Here is a 25155-nt window from a genome sequence, read left to right on the forward strand (position 1 = left end):
AGCTTTGGAAATTTTTTCTCAAGGAAAAGAATATTGCAATGTGATTCAACAATTGAAAATGAAGCATTGGAGCAAATTCATTAAGCCGTTTTTGATGATTGGTATCCTCGACTAATTGTTGCCTTCAACGAAGCAACAAATATCATTTTGCAAGGAATGGATGAAATTCTTATTTCAGGATGCAGCGCACTTTTTCGAAGAAGTCTGCTTGTTCAAGATGATGCTGTTATTGAGGACGATCCATATGTCTATTCCGAAGAGCTGGCTCTGAAAGGTGATGTGGAAACTGTTTATTTTAATTTTGCCTTCAATTTAATTGCATCCCCATGCAGTGAAGCCTTTTGCGAACGAATGTTTTCTAAGGCAAGAAGAATTGTTGGAGATAGAAGACATTCTCTTTCATTGATTTCTTTGAACACACTTATGCGTTTGTGATTGTTTGTTTTTTGAAGAACAATGTTTCGTTTGTTAACGTTTGATAGTTTTCATCTCACGCATTCAATTTTTGTAATTTCAGTCAACAAAACGACCGTTGAATAAGCAAACTGTACAAAATAATATATATTTTCAAACATTTTATAAAGAAAACTTTGCGAAAAAGGCTATCATAGTGTGATGTTGGACTTTGAATGCAAAACATATGGGTGATTCTTTTTGAAAAGTCACAAATGTTTAATTCTCAAATACTTTAAAAATTTCATATTTTGCTCAAATTTCTGTTTCAGCTCACAAATCTCCTCAAAAATGTTTGAAATCGCATTATCAAGAAATACATTCCATTAAAGTGTAGTTTGACACTTGTTAACAAAATATATAGCTATATATGAAATTTTTGATTCATATGAAAATTAGACATTTGTGACTTTTCAAAAAGAATCACCCATATTATTCATTTTTTCATGTTTGGAAGAAAATAAACATTGAAATCAAAGTTTAAATTACAAATTGTAACAGTTTGGAATTAATTATTCATAATAAATTTTAAAAAGCAACATTTAGTAATAAATGTGCAGAATAACATATTAAATATGTTAAGTCGCAGAAAGAAGAGGAAACAAAAATGAAGCAGCAAAAAGAAATGATGCGTGAACGAATGAGTGGAAAGATGAATAACATTACATTTAGAAATGTTGTTTTGTTAATAACTAACAATGACGAAAGAAAGATTAATAACTGAAACAAAGAACTTAATATTCATATTGTTTGAATTAGAAAGAAATAATTTTTATTATATTGTTATTCAATTATTTAATAAAAAATTCAGATTTTAATGAATTCAGAAATATTATAACCACTTTAAATTGAAAAAAACCTAAGTTTCATATTTATTAACAGTTGAATCATAAAAAGAAAGTTGTCAAAGAAGTGATGCATTATGTTTTTTTTGTTTTATAGAATCATTTTTTGACATTAAAAGTTATAACTGCAAGTTTCACATTTCTTCCTTTTATATTCATTCGGTTGTATTTCTTTCATAATTTAAAATGATATTTCGCAAAGATTATTTCTTTTTTCTTTGTCTTTAAAAAACAAACTTGTTCATCAGTTCTTTGTTTAAAGGTTTATCAGAAAAAAAGTTGAAAAGCTTTCACAAACTCACATTTGAATTTATCTTTTTTAAACAAGATTTTTATTTATTTGTCCGCTTGGGAAAATATGTGATATAGTAATGAAATGTTTGTTTGCAAACAAAACAGGAATAATAATCAAAATAAAAACAGCGGAAACAAGATCTTAACTTTCAACGAAGAATAAACAGCTACAAATTTTTCTTGTCTTGATGAAACGATCATAAAAAAAGATTGAATGAATTTCGTTCAGCTTATTCAATTAAAGTGAATAGATAGGAAATAACCTGTTAATGTCTTTATGTCAGAAGAGCTTCAGATAAAATAATTAGCTTTTTTTACAAATTAGTTTAAAAAAATGTGAACTTTCCACAACGAATTAATATTCCATGAAAAATCTTTCAATACAATTGCTGTCTTTGATTGATTTTTAAATATTCAAACAATAATGAGTCAATATACTGATAACATAAACAAACCCTATAAAAATTGAAAAACAATCACACAGAGAATATCATAAGTTGTGGAAGAGAAATTTTCAATAAATGACGAGGATGTGGCAGATGAAAAACAAACATCACATTCTATATGGACAAACTCATTTTTATTCATCCAAATATTCATCAATAAAAATACACAACTTCAAATATTTTATTATGGAAAATCCTGACAAATTCAATGGTTTCAATTTGGATGAGTGTGGAACATTTTTTTATTCATAAATATTTGTTCAAAAAATATATATTATTTAAGAATGAATATCAAATAATAATTATTTCTAAATAAAAACAATTCAATATGGGGGAAAATACAGACTTTCAAGCTTTTTTTGCACAAGGCATTGAAAAATTGCTTCACTCATAACTTTATTTCGCTTTCTCAGAATTCATTAATAATTTGATTTTCGTATCCGTAAACAGGAATCATTGAAATCAAAACATAAAGTTTTCCAACATTTCAAGAATGTCAAAAAATAAGCCCATTTTTTTCAAATTTTTTGATCTCAAAATGCAAACGAAAAGAGCATAATTTTTCAATGTGAATGCCTGAAGTGAAATATTTTGCCCCATTTCTTTAACAGATTTTGAAATATGAAAATCTTTTTCTGTGCCTATTTTTATATAACTATTTTTATTGTTTGAAAAAACATTTTTTTGTCAAATGAAACAAAAAATATGAATATAAGTTATTTTTTCGAAAAGCCACAAATGTTTTAATTTCAAATAAAATAAAAATTTCATGTATTGATCAAATTCATGTCTTCATCGCGAAACTTAACTTTCATGATAGCTATTTCTTGATTATGCTTTCATACACATTCTTGAAAAGAAATGTGAACAGGAACAGAAATTTGATCAAAATGTGTGAATTTTTATTATTTTTGTGTGAAACATTTGCTAATTTTTGAAAAGAATTACACACACGCGTGATTGTTTTTTGTGATCTTTTTATTTCTGTCAAAATATTTGGTTTGAATACATCTTCTAAATGTCAACAAATGAACACTGGAAAATGAAATTGCTAATAAAAGACATCTTCGTCTTTATTTCAACAAAAACATTTGTTTATAAAACTATTGGGAAGTATTTTGCATTTAAACATTAAATTTCTTCCCAAAGGAAAACAATCTTTGAAAAATCAACATCCAGAAAAAAGTGATGATTTCAATAATAATCACCAGTTATCACAAAAATATAAATTAATTTTCTATCGAAAAATTAGCATTCAAAATCAAAAAAAGTGTTTTCGATTATTTATCAACGACACTTTTGAAAAATAATAAACGGAAATGTGTGGAATCGGATTTGAATAAAGTTTCAAAAAAAAAAATAAATAAAAACTGCAAAGTCCGAAATCAGAAGATTTTTCTTCTTGAATTGAAGCAGAAATAAATGTTTTTCATTTTCAAAACAACACTTGTTATTTTCAATTTGAGGTGTTTAACAATATTCATCTTCGTTTTCCACTTCAGCATAATCTGCTGAAGTTTGTTCCACCGCTTTGTGCTTAACATTCAAATGTGAAAAATTATGGAATTAATATATCAGAGAAGTTATCATATTTTTCTTTGCCAAATGATCTGCAATCAAAAACAAACTCACTCCATATTGAGGTTTTGATTTTCGCAATGCTCTCCACAAGCTCTCTTCAGAATAAATATACTCACCTGTAACAGGATCAACTTAATTTCTATTATGGCAGAATGTTTTATGAATGCAATCCTAATGATCCAAAGTGGAGTGTGCTTTTCATTCATTGCTCATAATTGTTGTTCCTCTCCGAATTGTTTCAGAAATGGAGGGAAGAGGTGTTTTCCTTTTTCTGAAAAAAAAAACAATATTCACAAAATGATTGCCATTTCCCCTTTCCTCCAACCTCTCAACCACCTCATCAGTCCAAATTTGGACATTTCTTCTTCCATTCAAATATTTTCGTCTCTGCCACACAGCCTCGTCAATATCAACCACTTTTCATTCTCCTCTAATTTGATTTAGATGAAAATTTCAAATATTTATTCATGAAACTCTGATGATACCGAATAAAAATCTCACTATTGTCCTTTCAATTCCCAATATTCTCAATGTGAACAAAACATTTGTTCCTTTCGAAAACATCTCAACAAATCTTTTGACTTTCCTCAATCTCAATTTGTTCCAAGAAAATACTGTTTCAACATGCACAATATTCTTTCTAAATCTTTTTGAACAGCACCAATATCGAAAAAATATTTCCACTTTCAGTACATTTGTTTTTCTTCTGAGAAACAATATTGAAACCTCTTATCCTTCTGATTCCAAATATATCAAAGTCAACAAATTTTCTGTTGGGCTTTCAATCCAGAAAAAGTTTGAAATTGTTAAAACTTGTGTGAAGTTGATTCCATATCGCCTCTTTGTGAAGTTTATCACCAGATATGTTAAAAAATGTGCTTCATCGCATCTGACGTAATGTCACAGTTTTTAATTGACTATTTCATTCGACAATCACATCAAATGCTTTCAGTATCTTCTTTTTGATTTTCCAAAAATTTTCCAAATAGTCTCTTTGTTTTTGGAAAGACCATCAGAATCAAATTTGTTTGAATGCCTTCGTCTTCGATGTTTGAGCAACCTGAACCTTTTGATTTATCTATTTTTCAAAAAAAAAAATCAAAAAAATAAAATAAAATAATATTTTAATATGAAACTCTGTGAAACAAAAAATCACAAGATAATGATGATGGTTTCTAGAAGAAAAAAAATCTTTTTTGTCATATTTCTTCAATTATTCACATTATAATCTGAAATATTGAACGATAATACGGAACTGCAATAATATTTTTCATTGAGAAAACTCAATATTCCTTGAAAACTTAAGATGATATCTTCGTTTCCTTCTTCCTCCATCTTTTCAAATATCACTCTCTTTAATGTCTTCCTCACTTCATCATCTGATTCAAAATACTCTTTTTCTTTCAGTCTTTCAGAAATGTGCAGAAAGAATCTCAAACAATTTGCAACAATTTTGTCATTCAATGTTGATCGCGAGATTTCCTCCAAAACCAGACCAAAAACCCCACTTTTTCGCAAAACATCAATTGAGATGAATTTATCCCCAGCCATCACGCACAAAACAGAGATGCATCCCTCACATATTTCTCTTTCATTCTCTCTTGCTGCTTTGCACAGTTCAATCAAACAACAAGCCAGCTTTTCACAATTGTCAATCGAGATTTCGAATGGAAAAATAAACTCCAACTTTCCTATCCACCATTTGATAATTTCTTTCTTGTCTTTTTCATTTCCTCCTTTTTCTTCATTTTTGTTCCCCCAATCAATTTCTTCATTCAACTCTTCCAACTCGCTCACTGCCTGAGTCGGAAATTGAAGCAAATTCACAATCACATGTTCCAAACTTGTGTCCTTGCAAAACCTGTCGAACAAAAATTCCCAAGCTGACTTGTTCGCAGTTCGTGTCATGTTGTGATGCTTCTGATGGAATTTTATGATTTCAACAATCTCTTTCAGATAAATATTTTTTTTAATTTTCTGATATTAACAAAGACACAAACACACACACGCACATTAAAAGAAAAGGAAAAAGAAGCTGCATAATCACAAACATTTTATTAATTCAAACTGCATTCCATTTGATGTTTCCCAAAGCAAGCAATGCCATCTCCACTTCTTTCTGGGTTTCTTCGTCTTTCTCTTTCTTCAAAGCAACGTTGAAAAGACAGGGAACGAAAATCATGAGCAATTCATTTGAAATGCTGGACGATAAACCATTCAGATTGAGAAAGCACTCACAAAGATAAATCAAAAACTTTTCGTTTCTCCCTTCTTTCTTCCCATTTTCATCAAAAATCATCTTCTCCAATCTTTTGCCAAAAGATGTTTGACCAAAGTTTGCACATGGTTCGATGAGGGTTTTACAGCATCCTTTCATGTGCATCAACAGCCCAAGGCATCAATGAAGCGCATTTTCTTTTCTTCAATCATTTCATCAGTTTTTTCATACATTTCATTCGATAAAATGGAATTAATCACATGCTCACTCATCTCTTTGACAATTCTCTTCATTTCATCAATTTTCTGCATCTTTTCAACTTCATCGCACTGGCAAATTTCTGAAAATAATTCTGTGAAAAAATTGAAATCATTTTCTCAATGATATATTTTTTTAAATAAAAATTCTTTCACAAACTTGTGAATCTGTCTGTGAGTTCTGATTGAAATTCATCAATCACGGTAACTTCTCCAAGATAATCATTTTCAAAAAAATCATATTCATCATAATCATCATCATAATCATATTCACATTCAAAATCCGAATCATTTCCATCATCATCATCATAATAATAATAATAATCATAATAATCATAATTTGTGTTCATTCTGCACATTGTGCAATCCAGACACGAGAAAAATCAACAATCCAATCAAATAAATGAGTTCATTGGAAAATACAAACATTTTTATGTTCCAAGCAAGAATTGAAATCTGTTTTCACTTGTAGATGAAGCAAATTCTTTTTTTCTGATTGCGATCACTTCCATTCTGAAAAAATCGTTGGATCAAAATTCATGAGAACATCATCCGATCACACAACACACGATTGTTGTTTTCTTCAATTTGGATTGATGATGGCTGTTTTCATTGAAATTGTTTTTCAGCATGAGAGAAGGATTATGCAAACAGATTTTTGATGAACGATTTGAGACTTTTGTTGAGGAATGATTCACACAATATTTTCCCAAGAAAACAAGGCTTCTGGAGGTCTGCCTTGTTGAACAACTCCGTTGATATGAAGGTATTTGTGGATGCTTTTGTGAAATTCATGATGAAAAAAGAGACAGACATCGAAAAAATGATGGAAATGAAAGAGAATTCTGATTCTTTTCCAGATCCAAAGGATTCCCTCAAAAAGAGAAAGACAAATTATCAATGCTCATGTGGAACGGTTTGTTTTTTTGAATTAGTCAAATTGAAGGGTTTGGGAGAACAACTGCTGATGAACACATTCAAATAATTACAAGAATTGCATGACAAAAGGAAGAGTTTGTGGATTTCGGAAAATGGAAGTGCAGCTGAGCAGGAAATCACTCAGAAGAAAAAATGAAAAGAGGGAAAAGAGGAGGACGAAAGATTGGCAGAAAGCGATGAATGGTGAGTTGAAGGATAAAAGGGAATTGTCTGAGTGAATCTGAACCAATGGAATTATTGGATAAATGACTTTTCTCACGAAGATTAACAAAATTCTAAGTCCATTGAAAAAGGGTTTTAAATTTTATTGGATTGGATGCTGGTTGACTCTTGATGCTGAGGGGAAAAGGAAAAGGAAAGGAAAGTGGGCAAAAGTCAGACAAAAACAGCTGTCCAAGTCACGAGTCAGTTTTGAATGAAAGAAAGTCGATTGAAGTTGCGCAATTGTCGGGCATTGGATGAAGGTTCATTGCAATTGGAAGAGGAATCAGAAATGGGGAAAGGAAATGCATCTGATGAGGGAGAATTGAATTGGTTGCATGATTAATGAGGCCATTTGATATCTTCGGAAATGAAATGGTGAAAGGAGAAGTGTGTTTGGAGACAGTAGTGCCAAGCCTGAATTCAGATGGTTATTGCAACGTTTGTGGTTGAAGGAGCTGATCAGAGCGAAATGAGAGAAAATACAGAAACAGTTTTCTTCTTCAATTTCGTGATTGTGTGTGAATGCATGAACAAAAAGACAAAGATATTTTTGAAATAGAACGAACTCATTCAGATGCTTGCCCACATGTGGCGCTGGGAATATGAGCACCTTGAGCAGCCAGTTATTCACAAATGCAGCCAGGCGCATTTGGGGATCATTGCCAATTCTCTTGAACAAGGAAACGAAAGACTCAGTAATTCTTGTTTTTCTGAGTCTCGTTTTCTTTTATGTTTAATTCTTTTTTTTTTTTTTTGAACATTTTTGTTTTTATCAGTTCTGCCATTTTCAGAATTTGTGTTTTCATGATTGTTGTGGCTTCAAGGCATGTGAATGCAACTTTCAAGCCAATTCAGATTATTCCAAAAATTGTAATTTTTCAGATAATAAATAGAACATTTTTTTTTTTTGATCATCAATCGTTGACGATTCGCTGACCGACTTGAAACAAATTATCCTTTCAAGCCACAAACGCTCAATACATCGAACAAATCAATAAAAGAAGGCATTGTTAATTGTTTCTCTTCGAATTGTTGGGCAAAACAGAATAACGGAAAAAACAGACCAGAATAATTCAAAATTTTATTATTTGCAATTTCTCAGCACAAACACATTGACAGTCTTTGGCAGATTAGTTCAAGACGGGCAGCCTTGAACAAAAAACTGCCAAGAAAGAAAAACAATCAATAAAAAAGTTGACCATTTGCGCGATTTTTTGGTTCATTCACAGACAAAGTTCAATTGTTAAAGCCATCCAACTCTGAGGTGCAATTCGAAAAAAGAAAACAAAAATCGCTGTTTCAAAGGCATCACTGAACATAAACGATCAGCAGACGTCGAACCGAAAAATAAAATAAAATAATGACAAATCCCACTTTTACAGAAAAACTGAAACAGCCACAAAACTCCAAAACGAATTCAGGAAAATTAAAAAATTAAATAAAATGAAAAAAATAAAACTCTTCAATCCTTCATTCTTTCAATTACAAGTCCGTTTGTGTGCTGTGCTTGCTAAACGCAGAAAAACAAAAATAACAAAGCACATTTTGTCCAAGCACAAGCATCATGCAAATGGAGGATTGTTCATTTTTCAGCACTTCATTCAGCAAAAGAAATAATACAAACACATAACTGCAGAAATACAACAAACAGCAGCTAGCCACAAAACAAAATAAAAAAAATGATGGGCCAACAAAAAAAGAAAAAGAAAAAGAAAAAGAAAAAGAAAAAGAAAAAGAAAAAGAAAAAGAAAAAGAAAAAGAAAAACAATGAAAAAGAATTCCAATCTGAACATAAAAAAAGGAGGAAAATATCAATTCAAACAATGATAAAAACACTCGCACAAACAAGCAGTTTATGTTCATCGACAGATTCTCAAAATGCAAATATCGGTGGCAAACAATCTAAACTCCACTGCTTTGATCCTTTGATTGATAAAGCAGCTCGCTCTGTGCCTCCTCTGGCTCGTGCTCAACATTCATCATTTTGTGCCTTTTCCTCACCAACAGCACAACCACCACGACTGTCACTGCTGCCACAACCAGCACAAACCCCGAAGCTGACGCTGCAATGATTATTATCAGCCTTCTCCTTCTTCTCCCTTCTCTTTCTTTCTCTTCTGATGACTGCCCATCGTCCCGCCACTCAGGCAGCTCCACGCTGAATTCCGCTGTCACATCTGTCCCAACCCCGTTGTCCTTCCCCGATGGATACTCAATCTGGAAAGACACATTTTGCGCCCCACCGAACTCTCTGCTTTTCACATCCAGCGTCATTTTTTTTCTGTCGAACATGTCTGGACGCTCGATCGTCACAACTGTCTTTTCTGTTGCGCCCTTCACCGTGAAGCCCATCAGAATTCTGCTTCTGCACGGACCAAACCCATAGCCCTCCACCTCAAATCGCAGAAGCTCGTATTTCTGTGCCCAGCTCCATGAAACATTCGAGATATTCACGTGGAAATACACATATTTCCCACCGTTTTCGTTCTTCTCCATTTTGCAGTCGCCAATGTCCATCCACAAATCATCCATCACATCGTTTCCGTTCAGCGTCTTTATGGCAGAAATGCTCAACGTCCCTTCGCTCTCGCAACGCACTGTCCTGCGCAGATCGGAATAGCCCAAATAAGTCCATGTGTCAAACGTGTCGTTCCCCAGCCCCAACCACCCGCCCCTCTGCAATATGAACCCACGCACCCCATTCCGAAACGTTGTGTTTTCCATATTCGCTTTGCACTCGCTCAGTTCAATGCAGCCACTGTTCCATGCACACGCAACTTTTTCTTCATACGAATATTCGTGCGAATAATTTCGTTGATCCTCGACATTGCAATTCTTAACAGTAATGCTCGAACTTTTCAAGATCATAAACGGATCCAGTTTTGCGGGATCAGCCGAGCCATCCGAATTTGCCCGCAAATCGATATTCTCGAGCAGCACCGCGCATTTCTCATCTGCGCTCAGAAACGGGATTGTTCCGTCTTCGTACGCCTTTGTGTTGAAGTTTAGCGACCTCAGCGTGAAGTCTGTCGAAACAATTTTGAAAAACGGAAACGGCTTGGCGTAATTGGGATAAATCAGCGTGGATCCAGCCCCTGCCTTCGATTGCATCTCGATGCTTCGGCCCTTCAGCTCAACCGAAGGGTGGCCAAACGCTTCTGAGGGAATAAGAAAATACAATTTATTCGGAGCTGGATGCTGCTTCGAAGCGTATTTCCATGTCAAGCACGGATGCTCCATTTCCCCGCAATTTTCACTATCTTCCCCTTGCCCTGAAATATAAATTGTCAGTTCTTCCCCGCGCAGATTTCCCAGAAGCAGAATGATTCGCAAGAGCATTGAAAGTCAAAATAAAAAAAAGGAGCACAATATAAATACTTATGGAAGTCTGATCGCAGACAAAACAAATTTCTTCTTTTATTTGAGTCTTTGTCATCTTTTATTTATCAATTATTTTATGCATTTATTTTTTTCAGAAAAAAACAAAACCTCTGCGTCACCCCGAAAAACTTCATTATTCGTCAGTCAATTCGTAAGTTTTTTATTTTTTTTTATTTTTTTTATTTTTTTTATTTTTTTTTTATTTTTTTATTTTTTATTTTTTTTTTTTCGGTTATAAATTTGATTGGTTGAGTGGCATAATAACATAAAAATGATTCGTGTTATTATTCTCAAAATTTTCAAAGAAATTATCTCTTGCATAACCCATATTAAATTTATCAAATTTCATCGTTTGACTTTCGAAAGAATAACACCATAAATTCTGTCAAATTTCGAAAGAGATTTATTGAAATGATTATGACATCAAATATAGATTCATGCAATTTATGTATATTTTCCGGATTCCAAATTGAACAATAACTGCATTTGATAGATTTTCTTTGTTGAAAAGCATAGCGAAATCGTTCGTTATCCCCAAAAAGATATATTGCAATCAACACAAGCTATGGGATTGGAATTCTTCATAACTATCCATTTACAAACACGTCATCGTTCAGTAATGACAGATTAATTTCTTCATTTTCTTCTTAAAGCCAGTTCCTGCAAGTTGCATGACAGAATAATTGCCTTTTTGTTCTGCTTTTTTTCGAAGGATATTTGAGAGAATATGTGGAAGAAGAGTAAAAATCAACAATACCGTGATTGTTTGAGAAATTGGAGAAGAAGAAAAGAGAAGAATGGAAAGAAGAAAATTAAAGTGAAAAGCTATCTTAAACATATTCCTGAGCAGCCTGAGCATCATCGAAGCTCTGAAAATATTTCTCCGAACCGATGAGTGGAGATACTTCGAGAAGAAATGTGGAGCAACTGGTTCAATGGAAAGCGAGAGAGCTGGTGGGGGAGAATAAGCTGCAACTAAAGAAAGAGGTCGGATGTGAGAATTGGACGAATTTTTTGAGATAAGAAGAAATGGATCTGTTCAATGCTCTGTTGGACAAGTTTTGTGTGATTGTTGATCGGTCGGTGATGTGGTGGCAGCTGAAGAATATTGCAAAAGAAGAGAACGCACAGAGAATCTCAGCAAAGAAAAACTCCGATACAAAAGAGACACCGATGAAGATGAAGGCTATACTGCGCGAGCTGGATAGTTCTTTGGCAATCGAATTGGAGCAGATTCTGTCACAAGAGGGGAAGCATAGGAGAGTGAGAACGTCCAGTGAAGGAGCGATTTCAGCCAGCAGCAGTCAGGCGAATCTGTTGCACAATCAGCTATGGTGATAAGACAAGGAAGGAAAATTGCAGCAGATGTTGTGTGGCTGTCAAGGGGAATCGAGAGAGGAGGGATCAACAGAGAAAGAGATTTAGCTTGACTGAGAGTGAGAGGGAGAGGCTGAAGGAGAGCTTTTATGTGGAAGATGGCAGAAGATATACAAATGGCGAATACGAAATGATGAATCGGTAACAGCAGCAGCAGCCAAAGCGGTAATGGCATCGCTCACGGAAGAAGTTGATGAATTTGAGTGGATTGCGATGATGGGAAGGAGGAGAAAAATGAAAAGGAGAACGAGGAACAAACGGAGGATATGGAGGAGCATGCGGAGAGGGATGCAGTGTGGATGTTACGATTGAGGAAGAGAGCCAATGCAAGGGACGATTGTGGGTTACTCACCGATTATAGCAAATATTCAAAGGAATGCTGAGTTTGAATATCAGCCAATATGAAACATGGGGAATATGTGGATAGAAGGCTCCACACACTGCAAGCGGCATAGGTTCAAACGCGTTCCTTTTGCAATTTGCGTTTTTAAACCATCAGATTATAACGAATTAATAGATAATAATTATTAAAAAACTTTTTATGGACCGATTTTTCGAAAAAAATTTTTCTTGTTGAAAAAAATGATTTTTGTAAAATGACCCATAAAAACATGAATTTCATCGAAAAATATTCAAATTGAAAAGAAAATGTGATTTTTACACATCAAAAGTGTTTGCATTATTATATAGACTTATTTAATTTATTAATTTTCATCATTAACAATAATGATCATAAAAAATTTTTTTTATTAAATATCTTTGATCTGACCCACAATAAAATTTTTTATGTCTGGAAAAGTTGAATATGCTGTTATTGTTTAATTAGAACTCAAAAATGTGTGACTCGTTCACTTTTATATTTAATTATTTTATTATTGTTATTTTAGTGAATGTTGAATGTGAAAAATACTTTTATTCTTTAGTCAAGTTAACTTGTATACATGCACTTTATTATTCAGAAGCAACAAATGACACATTTCACAAAAGATGAAAATGGTTGGTAAACGGTTAGTCGAAATTCTGAATGAATAAAAAATGCATATTTATATAAAAACTTTGAAAAACTTACATATTCTTTCATTTTTTTTCCTTATAATTTTGAATTAGACCTAACAAATGCAATGAAACAGGAAATTTAATGGTTTAATAAATCGTAAAGGTCTTAAAATCAATTTGAGTTGAGAATAATTGAGAATTTGTATATAATGAGTGAATTTTTTTATTCATTTTTTTTTTATATTCATAAAATGTCTCAAATTTTTATAGAAAAGTTGTTAATAAAAACAATGAAAAGAAAGTTTTGGTTTTTTTGTATTTTTAATTTTGAAACTGCTTTTGACATAATTCTTATCATGTCTTCTTCAAAAATACTTAAATCATTTCATTCTCAAAATCGGAAATACAACATAAAACAAAAATGAATAAGATATTCATATTCATGCAGCTCTATCAAAACAATTGAAAGCAATAACAACATGGAATTTGCAATAAAAAGATTTGTTAATTGCAGTATCTGCAAAGTGAAGAAGTCTCAATAAATAATTTGAAATGTTTTCTGTTTCAATTCTTTTTCATTCTCCACTCATTGTTATTCCACTTTCTAGCGAATTCGATGTTGTTGTATCTTTCATCAAAACTAAACTCTTCACAACATCCACAAGAGATCCATCCCATTTGCACATCTCCTGTTCTTCATTCAAATGATATTCATTTCTCTCATTTGCACTTCCATCAAACACGCATGATCCAATCCTCACATCCAAGCATTCACAAAACTCCATTATTCTTCCCTTCTTTTTTGTGCTCCGACATTTCACAAAGGAACAGCTCAGAACACTCAATCCCCTTTCAGCTCCATCCATCTTCATCATACTTCATTCAATAGCCACTGAAATATTCTCAAACTTCACTTCCTTCATCTCTGCCTTCGCTTTCTCCCCAACTCTCACTGTTTCCCCCTCACACTCGATATTCAATATTCGTGTCTCAGCAATTGACACACAAGATTCTCCACAGAACGACAGAAATAGCACAGCTGAATGAATTCCACTGAACAACGTTTCGCTCATCTTTAGCTCTCCACTCTCTGCATCAAGAATCATGCACTTCATCACCAGATCCATTGTTGACGAGCTGAAAAGACACTCTGAAATCTCCAATCTTCCATCCTTCTCTTTCAAAACACTCTCCTCAACCCCTTCAAATCCCTCTCCAAACACAAACTGGCACCTCTCCACAACACACTCATTCACAAACACCATCACACGCCTCTCCTCTCCTCTTCCCTCCATCCTCCCGCAAAAATGGATTGTCGCCTTCTCTCTCCGAATCGGCACCATCCTCACATCCCCAATCACACATCCCTCTCCCATCATCCCTTCCCCATCAATAAAAATCATATTTACAACACTTCGTTCGATGTGCTGCACAGCATTTCCAACGCTCTCACACGGATTGCTCTGTGCTCCACACTGCCTGCTGTCACTCCCATTCACACACACAAACACCTGTGAAGAATAATAGAATGTGATCAGTGAAATCAGATCAACGTCAACTTTCCCTTCTCCATCGCTCCCACACATCGACTTCTCCCCCTTCAGCGCCTCCTGGCTGAAGTCCAGTCCAAAAAGTCTTTCATTCAGCTGCAACTCAATCAAATCACACCGGATGAAAACATCCTTCCCCACAAATGCATCATTCATCATGAATCGGATGCTCTCCAATCTCAGCCCAAGTGGTGGCATTTCCGTGTTGGAGCATTCCACATTCGGATCAAGCGCATCAATCATCATCCCTCCTCCCCTTCCATTCCCTGTCGAGCACACACACATCCCAAATGAACACCCACTCACTTTCACCTCCGACTCTCCTCTCTTCATCAGCATCTTCATCCCTCCGCCTTCTGTGCTCCTCTCGCTCATGCACTTCGTCAGCACACACCCTTCAATCACACATTCCATCCCATTCAAGAATGATCCCACACTCATCACACATGCCCTGTTCTCTAAACATGTGATGTTTGCAAATGAGGAGCTGTTCACCCTCACTCTTTGTTTTGTGTTTTCTCTTGCTTTGTTGATCAACATGCTTGGCAGCAATGGCTGACTCAGCGATATCAGACTCCTTCCTGAGATTATTGTGCTCGAAGCAGACACATTCATCACATCAATCACTTCCACTTCTGGTGCAAACTCTAAAACCCCTTTGGCCAGATTGAATTGAGAAAGGGTGCAATCCTCAATCACCACACTCCCTCCATCTGCGATTACCAATGAATATTTCGTTTCCTTTGTTGAATCCTCACAAACAAATGAGCACCTCACAACTGAAAGTGTTGCAGAGGAGGATGATAATGATTGGATGAGTGATGAATGTCTCCCCAATTCATTTGGCAAAGAAAATGAAATATTGGTGAATGAAAGACAAATATTCGATGTTATCATCGACTTTCCAATATCCTCAGCATCCATTTCTCTCACTTTCAGAACTGTTCCTTTCTCTCTCCCCTCAATTGATGCAATAAAAGTTATTGATAATGATGATGATTGCAAAGATATTGATTTTTGAAGCAATCCTGATTCAACAATGCTGATAGAGGTTTCCCCTTCCTCAAGTATCGAATATCTCAGTGATATCAAGTGCTCAATCGATGAACATGGTGCTTCAGAAAACCCACATCCTCTGAAGTCTCCTCCTTCTTTTCCCGAAACAAACCCATTCCCACTCCAGTTGTTCCACAAATACACAACCAATGGAATCACATATCCCTCCTCTCCTGTCATCTTCCTCTCCCATCCACACAACTTATCCAACGATCCCAACTCCAGTGGACTCATCTCCCATTTTAAATAATCCTCATTCACAATCTCACTCAGATCCCATCCAGAAACAAACATGTTCTTCCCTTTCCAAGCATTGCATCCCTCAAATGTCATGTTCTCCAATGAAAATGTTCCCATTTGATCGGCAAGTTCAGCAAACATCCCTCCTCCCATTCCTCTCCCTCCATTCTCAACATCCTCTGATGGCACAGCACATTCTGACAAATTCACTCCACTCACTCTCAATGTTCCTCCATTTCCCACTGATATCATCATCCCTCCCCCTTTCATTCCACTTCCACCTGAGCAGATTGAGGATATATTGCTTTCTTCAATATTCACAATCCCATTCACACCCATCTCAACATTCAAACATCCTCCTCCTCCTCCACTCCCACCAACAACTTCCACTCCACTCATTCGGCTGTGATTCATCTCCAATTCAACACCATTCGAAACAACAATTGGCGATTTCCCACTCATTCTCACTCCCCTTTCCATCACAAATCCATGAACAATTAGCCCTCCTCCTTCAATACAAATCACATTGTATCCAATCATTTCCTCGTCCACTTCATTTATCCTCAATCCTTGTTCAGATTTCTTGATTGATAAAATACATCCTCCACTTTCATTCAACGATTCCACTCGAACATTTAAGAAATGGCAAGTAATTCCAGAATCATGAATGACAAAAATACTGTTTCCAACATTGCATGATTCCATCGACAGATCATTCACTTCCACATTGCCTCCAATCGCATCCACAAACACACAATCAAATCCATTGTTCACTTCTGCTTCTGAATGGAGCGAACATTTACTTATCACCAAATCTCCATTTCTGTTTGAAATAATTGTTTTGGCTGAATTGTCAAATCCTATTGTTAGTTGAAGTTGGATGTTGGACAATTCAAGATGGTCATCATTTTCCATGAAATATTCCAAATGATTTCCAACTGCCTTTTCAAAATTCAATATTGCTTTTGTATCTTCTTCTCCCATCTTTACACCCTTTTTGATCTGATAATTGGACATGTTGAATGAATCTCGAATAACAGTCGATCCATCAATCTGAATTGTTTTCATTCCACTTTCCTTTTCCATGTTTTCCATCCATTTCTACATCGTTTGGCATGGTTCTTCCTCGCTTCTACATATTACAACATCTAATTCACTGTTAGAGTAAAATAAATCAAATTCAAACAATTATTTTTTTTTTATGGTAAAAAAAACCAAACTTTTATTTAGTATATGTTTTTATTTCTCAATATTGAGCTATTTTGTGTAAGTAATGTTTTATTTTGCAACATTGATTTATTTAAGCATGCTATGATCGAGCCTAATACAAAAAAATATTAATATACCAAAAAACAAGAAAAAATTCGTAGGAAAATAGCTAAATAAATATTTGTTTGATGAAAAAAACTATATAAAACCTTTTGCGTTCCATTGCCACTTTTTTTGAAATTTTAATCTTTCAGCTTAACAACATGGAAGTGAAAATGCATGTGTTTGTGTCACTGATAATAAAAGTATTTTTCACATTCAACATTCACTAAAATAACAATAATAAAATAATTAAATATAAAAGTGAACGAGTCACACATTTTTGAGTTCTAATTAAACAATAACAGCATATTCAACTTTTCCAGACATAAAAAATTTTATTGTGGGTCAGATCAAAGATATTTAATAAAAAAAATTTTTTATGATCATTATTGTTAATGATGAAAATTAATAAATTAAATAAGTCTATATAATAATGCAAACACTTTTGATGTGTAAAAATCACATTTTCTTTTCAATTTGAATATTTTTCGATGAAATTCATGTTTTTATGGGTCATTTTACAAAAATCATTTTTTTCAACAAGAAAAATTTTTTTCGAAAAATCGGTCCATAAAAAGTTTTTTAATAATTATTATCTATTAATTCGTTATAATCTGATGGTTTAAAAACGCAAATTGCAAAAGGAACGCGTTTGAACCTATGCCCTGCAAGCAACATCAGCAGCAATATTATCCTTTCTCTTCTCGGAAACAAGCACAAGCACAAGCACCAACGTGAATGCAGCAGTCACCAAGGCTACCCCATGCATGCCAGGGAGCATTGATAAACACTGGGTTCTTCACACACGAAGATGGAATTGACAATTATTACTTAATTTCATCTAATCCTCTTCTATTTTTTCTTCCTCTTCCTCTTCTTCTTTTGCCTTCTTTCTCTTCTCTTCTTCTTCTGCCTTCTTTCTATTCTCTTCTTCTTCTTCTTCTTCTCCGCCTCCTCCTCCTCCCCCTCTTCTTCTTCCTTCTCCTCCTCGTCGTCTTCTCATTCTTCTTTTTCTTCTTTTTCTTCTTCAAAAGATAATAATGCTCTTCGAATACTTCATTTTCGTCTCCTTTTCATTATAGAATTATCGAACAAAAAAAAGTCATTTAAAAAACTAATTTGCTTCTTCAACACACTCATTGCAATTTTTCCTTCTCTCTGCATTTCTTTCAATGGAAACACCACCGCCTCCCGCTTCGCATCCATCGATCTCTTCTTCTTCTAATGCCTCTCTTACTCAAACACTCCACTCACGCTCCAATCTGGCCTTTCCTTCTTCTCTCTTTCGTCCACACCGTCTGAAAAAGAAGCTTCTCGTACATCTGAAAGCAGATTCCTGCCATCTTTCAGCTGAGTGCTGAGAATATGGAAGCATTGATTATCATTTTTCATTGTATTGTGCTTCTAAAGAAATTTCCACATCTAGCGCTGTCACAATAGAGAAGAGAGCAATGTTCATGCTTTTGGAAGCAGCATCAGCTCGTTTGATAACCTCATCTTGTTGAATTCTGCAGGAACGGCGTGTACAATTTTGAAGATAGCGCTGCTTGAAGGCGAAAAAAGGAACATGCCCATCGGGAGAGAAATGGTTAGAACAAAAGAAGAGATAGGTGGAATTATGATTATTGACTGAAGAAAGGAAAATCATTTTCATTTAGAAAAAATATGAGATGTCACATTAAAAATTCGCATGTTTATTTCTAATAAGAAATGAAAATGATCTGAAAAAAGATTTTTTCACAATATCACAATTCTTACAAACAGTTCTTTTCTCAATTGACAAGCTCTGACGTTTTTCCCCAACTGCTTTGCAATCTCTTGAAAATAATCGATTTCCAAAAAATTCGCTGAACAGAAATTGAATTGGTCCATTTAAAAATGTTGAGAATATATTGAAGATATCACTTTCTCTGAAAATATTGAGAAAGAATTATTTGTAACGTCATCAATCATGCGTTTATCCATTTTATTTTTTCAAAAGTTGATAAATACGACAACGAAGAATAATAAGCTCTTTTCTCTATGACCGAACAAGTTTATCAAGTTTCTCGATGCAGTAAATCAGTCGAAAATATCAATAGTTGAACACTGTATTGAATATTCTGCGAAATGCATTATTTTCAATACTTAAACATGAAAATAGACTCCGTTCACTGGCTGAAAAGAACTCGTGCAATTCGCATCATCATCATCGGCATGTCCCTCCTTTGCTTCACAAATATTGTTATTTGCGAACTGCACAATTATTATTATTCTCCAATGAATTCCTTCGTATTTGATGTTCATTTTTTCATGATAATGAATATCTTCTTTGAAACAAAACAATTTTTCAAAATTAATACTTTCTAGTAAGTCAAATATCTTTTCACCATTGCTTGCAGCTTTGAGCACTTCATTTAATTTTCAGAGCATGAATGAATTTGAAATTTCCACGATTATCTAATCAATGCTCAAAATATCTCCATTTATCGAATCCGAGAAACCAATATTTTGTTTTGCATTAAGAATTGACAAGTGACTTGACAGTGACGAAAGTTTCAAATTTTTGGAAAGTGACAAAAGATCTGAAAAAGTGACGATCAAAAAAATCATTAACTGACTTGATCAAAATTCTTATTTAAAATTTAAAATTGAGATCCAAGTTTGGATAAAAAACTGTTTTTTTCAAATTTTTAATAAATATTTTTTCAAAATGACAACAAAATTTAATTTTCTGTATGGACAAGCCAGCAGAAAAAAAAGAACTTTCGATTAAATCAAACAGTGACAAGAAAAATTTCAATTCGTTAGTCACTAAAGTGAAAAAAGCTCGTCACTGGCAGGGTGACGAGGAGGTTTAAAAAAAAACCATTGTTTTGCTTTATTTTCATTTTTCACTTCATGTTATCAAAAAATAAATGAAAAAGGTTATTCATGAATTTCTGCAAAAGGCAAAAATGCAAATCACAAAATCGAAAATGAAGAAAATATTGTGATAACTGATTTCAATGAAAACTGAAAAAAATAATTGAACTGAAAATTGTTTTCTGATTGAATCTTAATGTTAGCATTTTGTTTTACAAGAAAACATTCATTCACTTTCTTCCCTTCGATCTGAGAGTATCACAAAAGGGTCAGTCACGGGCATAGGACTAAATGCGCTCCTTTTGTAAATTGCGTTTTTAGGCATTAAAATTATGATGAATAAATAGGTAATAATTTTTAAAAAACTTTTTATGGACCGATTTTTCGAAAAAAATTTTTCTTGTTGAAAAAAATGATATTTGAAAAATGACCCATAAAAACATGAATTTCATTAAATGATATTCAAATAATAAAGAAAACGTGATTTTTTCGAAACAAAAGTGTTTGCATTATTATATAGACATATTTTAATTGTTAATTTTCATCATTAACAATAATGATCATAAAAAATTTTTAATTAAATATCTTTGATCTAACCCACAATAAATTTATAAATATATGCATAAGTTGAATATGTTGATTTTAGAAAAAATCGAACTCAATAGTTTGCCATAATTTCATTTTTATATATAAAATAAAAGCATATTGTTATATGCGCACTTGTTTTGTGTTGAAAACATCTTTTATTCACAGTTGCATTAAAGTGTGCCTTTTTGCTTGAATATTCTAAACTACCTAATATTAGTTCATTTTCGTTCGCAAAGGAACGCAAAAGGTTATATATAACTCTTTAAATAACTATATTATTTATTTTGCTTTAATATTTCATATATTTTCTTGTTCTTTTATATTTCTATGTTTTTTTTGAATTAGATGAGATCATTGCATTATTAAATGAAACTTTTTACTCAGATAAACTTCAATTTCCCAATGCAATATTATATTGAGTTATTAAAACAATGAACAGAATAAAAGTTTGTCATTTGCAAGTTTTTAAAAAAATACGAAAAAATGAGTTGATTTAACTTTTTTTGTAGATTTGATGTTGTTTATTGCAGAAGTGAAGAAGAACCATGCTTAACATTGTGGAAAGGGATGGGAAACATAAAAGAAGGAAATGAAACGAAAACAATTCAAAGAAAAGGATCAACTATTATTCAAGATACTTTCAACATGTCCAATTATCAGATCAAAAAAAGTGTAAAGATGGGAGAAGAGAACACGAAAGCAATATTGAATTTTGAAAAGGCAGTTGGAAGTCAACTGGAATATTTCATGGTGAATGAAATTCATCTTGAATTATCAAACATTCAACTTCAACGAAAATCGGGATTCGACAATTCAGCCAAAACCATTATTTCGAATATAAATGGAGATCTGGCGATATCTGGATGTTCATTCCATTCAGAAGCAGAAATGAACAATGGATTTGATTGTGTGCTTGTGGATGCGATTGGAGGAAGCGTAGAAGTGAATGATTTGTCAATTGAATCATGCAATGTTGGAAACAGCGTTTTTGCAATTAACAATGCTGGAGTTTCTTGCCATTTTGTGAATGTTCGAGTGAAATTGTTGGATGAAAGCGGAGGATGTCTTCTTCTGATCAAATGATCTGAACCAGGATTGAAGATTAATGAAGGAGAACTGATTGTTGATAAATTTGTGATTGAGGGTGGAGTGACGCTGACGATGAACGGTAAATCACCAATAACAATAACCAATGGAGAGAAGTTGGACATAAAGAAAGGCAGAGTGAGTGGAGTGACGGTGGAAGGTGGGAGTGGAGAAGGAGGATGCATCGGTGCAGAGATACAAGCAGAAGGAAGCGCAATTGTGGATAACTGCAGCATTTCAACAACATGCACAGGTGGAGGTGGGATGAAAGGAGGAGGGATGATGATTTCAGCTGAGAACGGAGGAAGTTTGGAGATTAAAAGCGTAACGTTCACAGGATGCCAGGTGCCAGCAGAGGACAACTTGCAGAAAGGAAGAGGAATGGGAGGAGGGATGTTTGTTCGATTGGCAGATACAATGGAATCATTTGTGCTTGAAGGAGTGACATTCAGCAGGTGCAATGCTTGGAAAGGGAAGAAAGTGTTCATATCGGGAAATGAGCTGGACGAGGTTATGTCGAACGAACAACTGAAATGGTGGTTGAGCTCAAGTGATGAGAAGTCATTGGATGAGCTGTGTGGATGGGAGAGAGCAAGCACAGATGAGGGATATGTGATTCCATTGGTTGTGTATTTGTGGAGGAACTGGAGCAAAGATGGGTTTGTATCGAATGAAAAAGGAGGAGACTTCAGTGGGTGTGGCTTTTCTGAAGCACCGTGTTCATCGATCAATCACCTGATATCACTGAGATATTCGACACTTGGAAAAGGCGAATCCCAGATCAGCATTGGGGATTCAGGGTTGCTGAGCCATTCGATATCATTCTTGTCTTCGTTGCCATCTTTGCCAGATTCAGATTCACCAAAAGTTGTGATAAAAGGAACAAAGAAAGGAACAAGCGTGACAATTACTGATGAAGACGAAAATGATTTGGATGATGGTTCAATGATATCATCAAATGTGAGTCCGTCATTTGTGAATGTGTCATTCATAAAGCCTAACATCACTTCTCATCAAGCAATATTCATTGAATCGTCAGGAACAAACACATTATTGTCTGTTTCAGATTGTTCATTTGGGTCAGCTGGCGGGACGGTTGAAAGTTTTGCATATTGCGTGATAAAAGTGAACGGAGGGAGCGCAGCAGTTCAGAGTTGCACTTTGAATAAGATCAACGAATTGAAAGGATTCATTGCTTTCAGTGCAACAGCAACAAGGGAGGTGATTGTGGAGGATGTGAACATCTCGAATGTTGGGGTGAAGGAGAGAAGTCTGAAATCGATGTTTGAGGATGAACAGATGAATGGGATGAAAGCCAAAAAAGTGATAAATGGAGGGGGAAAATGGGAATTCAAACAACGAAAAAGTGGTGATAAAAGTGAATGGCTCTTCGTTTTCATACATCACAAATGGAGAAAACAGAGCAGGGGTGTAGAGTGTGGATTCATTTGCGAGGGCAATGAAGTGTGTGTTGGAGGGGTGTTCGGTCTCGAGTTGCAGGAGTGAAATGAGCGAGGAAGAAGGAGGGATGAAAGTGTGTCTGAAGAGAGGAGAATCAAAAGTGAGAGTTGTTGGGTGTTCGCTGGGGATGTGTTCGTGCTCTAGTGTGAAGGTGAGAGGAGGAGGGATGATGGTTGAAGCACTTGACCCGAATGAGGGTGGAACCAGTGCACTTGGGCCTGTTGGGATAAAGATGGAGAATGTGAGGTTTTTGGGGAACGAGGCGTTTGTGGAGAAGGATGTGTTCATCAAGTGCCACTCGATTGGGAAACAGATCAATAAAACGATGTTTGTGCTGGACTTCGAGCAGGATGCACTGAAGGGGAAGAACTCGATGTGTGGGAGCGATGGAGAAGGGAAAGTTGATGTTGATTTGATTCCGCTGATCACATTCTTTCACTCAGCTCAGGTGTTTGTGAGTGTAAATGAAAACGATAGCAGACAGTGTGGAGCACAGAATTATCCGTGCCAGAGCATAAGTTGTGGTTTTAAACATATTGAGAGAAGCGTAGCAAATATGATTTTAATTCATGGAGAATGCATGATTTGTGGATGGTGTGAGATAGGAGATTTGAATGTGAAGTCGGTGAAGAAGGCAAAATCCACAATCCATTTTGAGGGGAAGATGGGGGACAGAGGAGAGGAGAGGAGCATGATGGTGTTTGTGAATGAGTGTGTTGTGGAGAGGTGCAAGTTTGTGTTTGGAGAGGCATTTGAAGGGGTTGAAGAGAGTGTGGGAAAAGATCTCATCAGTAGTCGTGAAAATGATGTCGAGGTGAGCGAGTTAAATTTATTTAGGAATGAAGAATTTCCTTCTTCAGCACAGCCATTTGTTATGAAGAATACAAGTGAAACAAAGGGAAATGGAAATGAAATAATGTCAAAAGGAGAGGATAAATTTGAATGGAGTTTATTTGCCTTTATTGAATGTATTGTGATTGGTGTGATTCTATTAGTTGTGATTGTTGCGGTGTTTGTGCTAATGAGAAAGAAATTAAGGGAAGCAGAAAAGAGAGTTGAGAAAGAAAGATTTGAAAACGAGCAGATAATGGGAAAGATAGAGAGAAGAAGAAGGAAGAAAAATTTGAGAATATCTCAGTGTATATTGAAGCAAGCTTGATGAAGATGGATGGAGCTGAAAGAAGGTTGAGTGTGCTGAACTGCTCTTTTGCGAAATGTCGGAGTACAAACAAGAAAGGAAGAACGATGAGGATATGTGAGTGTGTAGATGTGAGAGTTGGATTGTGTGTTATTGATGGAGAGGAAGGAGATGAAAAAGAAGGAAAGCATGGGAATGAGGATAATGGAAGAGGGAAAGAGATCTTCAGATGAGATGGATCTCTTGTGGATGTCGTGTAAAGTTCTGTTTTGATGAAAGGCACAACAATCTCGAATTCATCAGAAGGTGGAATAACAATGAGTGGAGAAAATATGTAGATAAAAGTCATAAACGTTTAACATTATTTACTGAGACTTTTTCACTTTATTGCAACAATAATTTAGCAATTTTCTTATTGTTCTCATAAAATTGGAAATGTTTTTGTTTGTGTAAAGGAAATACATCTTTATTTGTATCTTTGCAATTATTGTTTGATGTTTATAAAACAATTTTAAGAATGAAATGAATATATTATTTGTGAAAAAGATATGATCTTTATAATTTCTAAAGCAGTTTCAATATTTTTCAATCAATTATTTATTCACTTTGCTTGCAAATTATAATTATTCTACAACAAATTTTTATCATCATCCGTTACACTAGGATCAAGAAAACAAAGAACAAATTCAAAAATGACTTTTCAATGAATGAAATATAAACATTTCTAAACGATTGATCAATTAAAAACTTCTTTGCTGAAACATACTGTAATAATTCCTTTCTTTTTGTTTTAATCATGCAGAGTTCAAAAATGAAAGATAAAATAATGTAAGTATATGTCAGTTTTTCAAAGTTTCAATTAAATTGAACAATTTTTATCCAGTCAGAGT

General features: G+C 34.4%; 6 protein-coding genes across 6 annotated transcripts; 4 read left to right on the forward strand and 2 right to left on the reverse strand.

Moving 5' to 3' along the window:
* Positions 1–9139: 9139 nt before the first annotated feature.
* On the reverse strand, positions 9140–10576 carry MONOS_9777 (uncharacterized protein; the record flags this gene model as incomplete). Its single annotated transcript, XM_067880307.1, has 1 exon — positions 9140–10576. The coding sequence occupies one exon, from the start codon at positions 10574–10576 to the stop codon at positions 9140–9142; it is 1437 nt and encodes a 478-aa protein (XP_067720981.1).
* Positions 10577–11647: 1071 nt separating this feature from the next.
* Positions 11648–11956, forward strand: MONOS_9776 (uncharacterized protein; the record flags this gene model as incomplete). The annotated part of the gene is made up of 1 exon (XM_067880306.1): positions 11648–11956. One exon carries the CDS (start codon positions 11648–11650, stop codon positions 11954–11956), a length of 309 nt encoding a protein of 102 aa, XP_067720982.1.
* A 1913-nt stretch (positions 11957–13869) lies between these two features.
* Positions 13870–16923, reverse strand: MONOS_9775 (uncharacterized protein; the record flags this gene model as incomplete). Its single annotated transcript, XM_067880305.1, has 1 exon — positions 13870–16923. One exon carries the CDS (start codon positions 16921–16923, stop codon positions 13870–13872), a length of 3054 nt encoding a protein of 1017 aa, XP_067720983.1.
* Positions 16924–20610: 3687 nt separating this feature from the next.
* MONOS_9774 (uncharacterized protein) lies at positions 20611–21663 on the forward strand (the record flags this gene model as incomplete). The annotated part of the gene is made up of 3 exons (XM_067880304.1): positions 20611–20618; positions 20694–20714; positions 21090–21663. The coding sequence occupies 3 exons, from the start codon at positions 20611–20613 to the stop codon at positions 21661–21663; spliced, it is 603 nt and encodes a 200-aa protein (XP_067720984.1).
* A 78-nt stretch (positions 21664–21741) lies between these two features.
* MONOS_9773 (uncharacterized protein) lies at positions 21742–23172 on the forward strand (the record flags this gene model as incomplete). Its single annotated transcript, XM_067880303.1, has 1 exon — positions 21742–23172. One exon carries the CDS (start codon positions 21742–21744, stop codon positions 23170–23172), a length of 1431 nt encoding a protein of 476 aa, XP_067720985.1.
* A 1-nt stretch (position 23173) lies between these two features.
* On the forward strand, positions 23174–24286 carry MONOS_9772 (uncharacterized protein; the record flags this gene model as incomplete). Its single annotated transcript, XM_067880302.1, has 1 exon — positions 23174–24286. The coding sequence occupies one exon, from the start codon at positions 23174–23176 to the stop codon at positions 24284–24286; it is 1113 nt and encodes a 370-aa protein (XP_067720986.1).
* Positions 24287–25155: the final 869 nt, after the last annotated feature.

Source organism: Monocercomonoides exilis (genome assembly GCF_001643675.1).
Source record: "Monocercomonoides exilis strain PA203 chromosome Unknown scaffold50-658552, whole genome shotgun sequence".
Classification (NCBI taxonomy): domain Eukaryota; phylum Preaxostyla; order Oxymonadida; family Polymastigidae; genus Monocercomonoides; species Monocercomonoides exilis.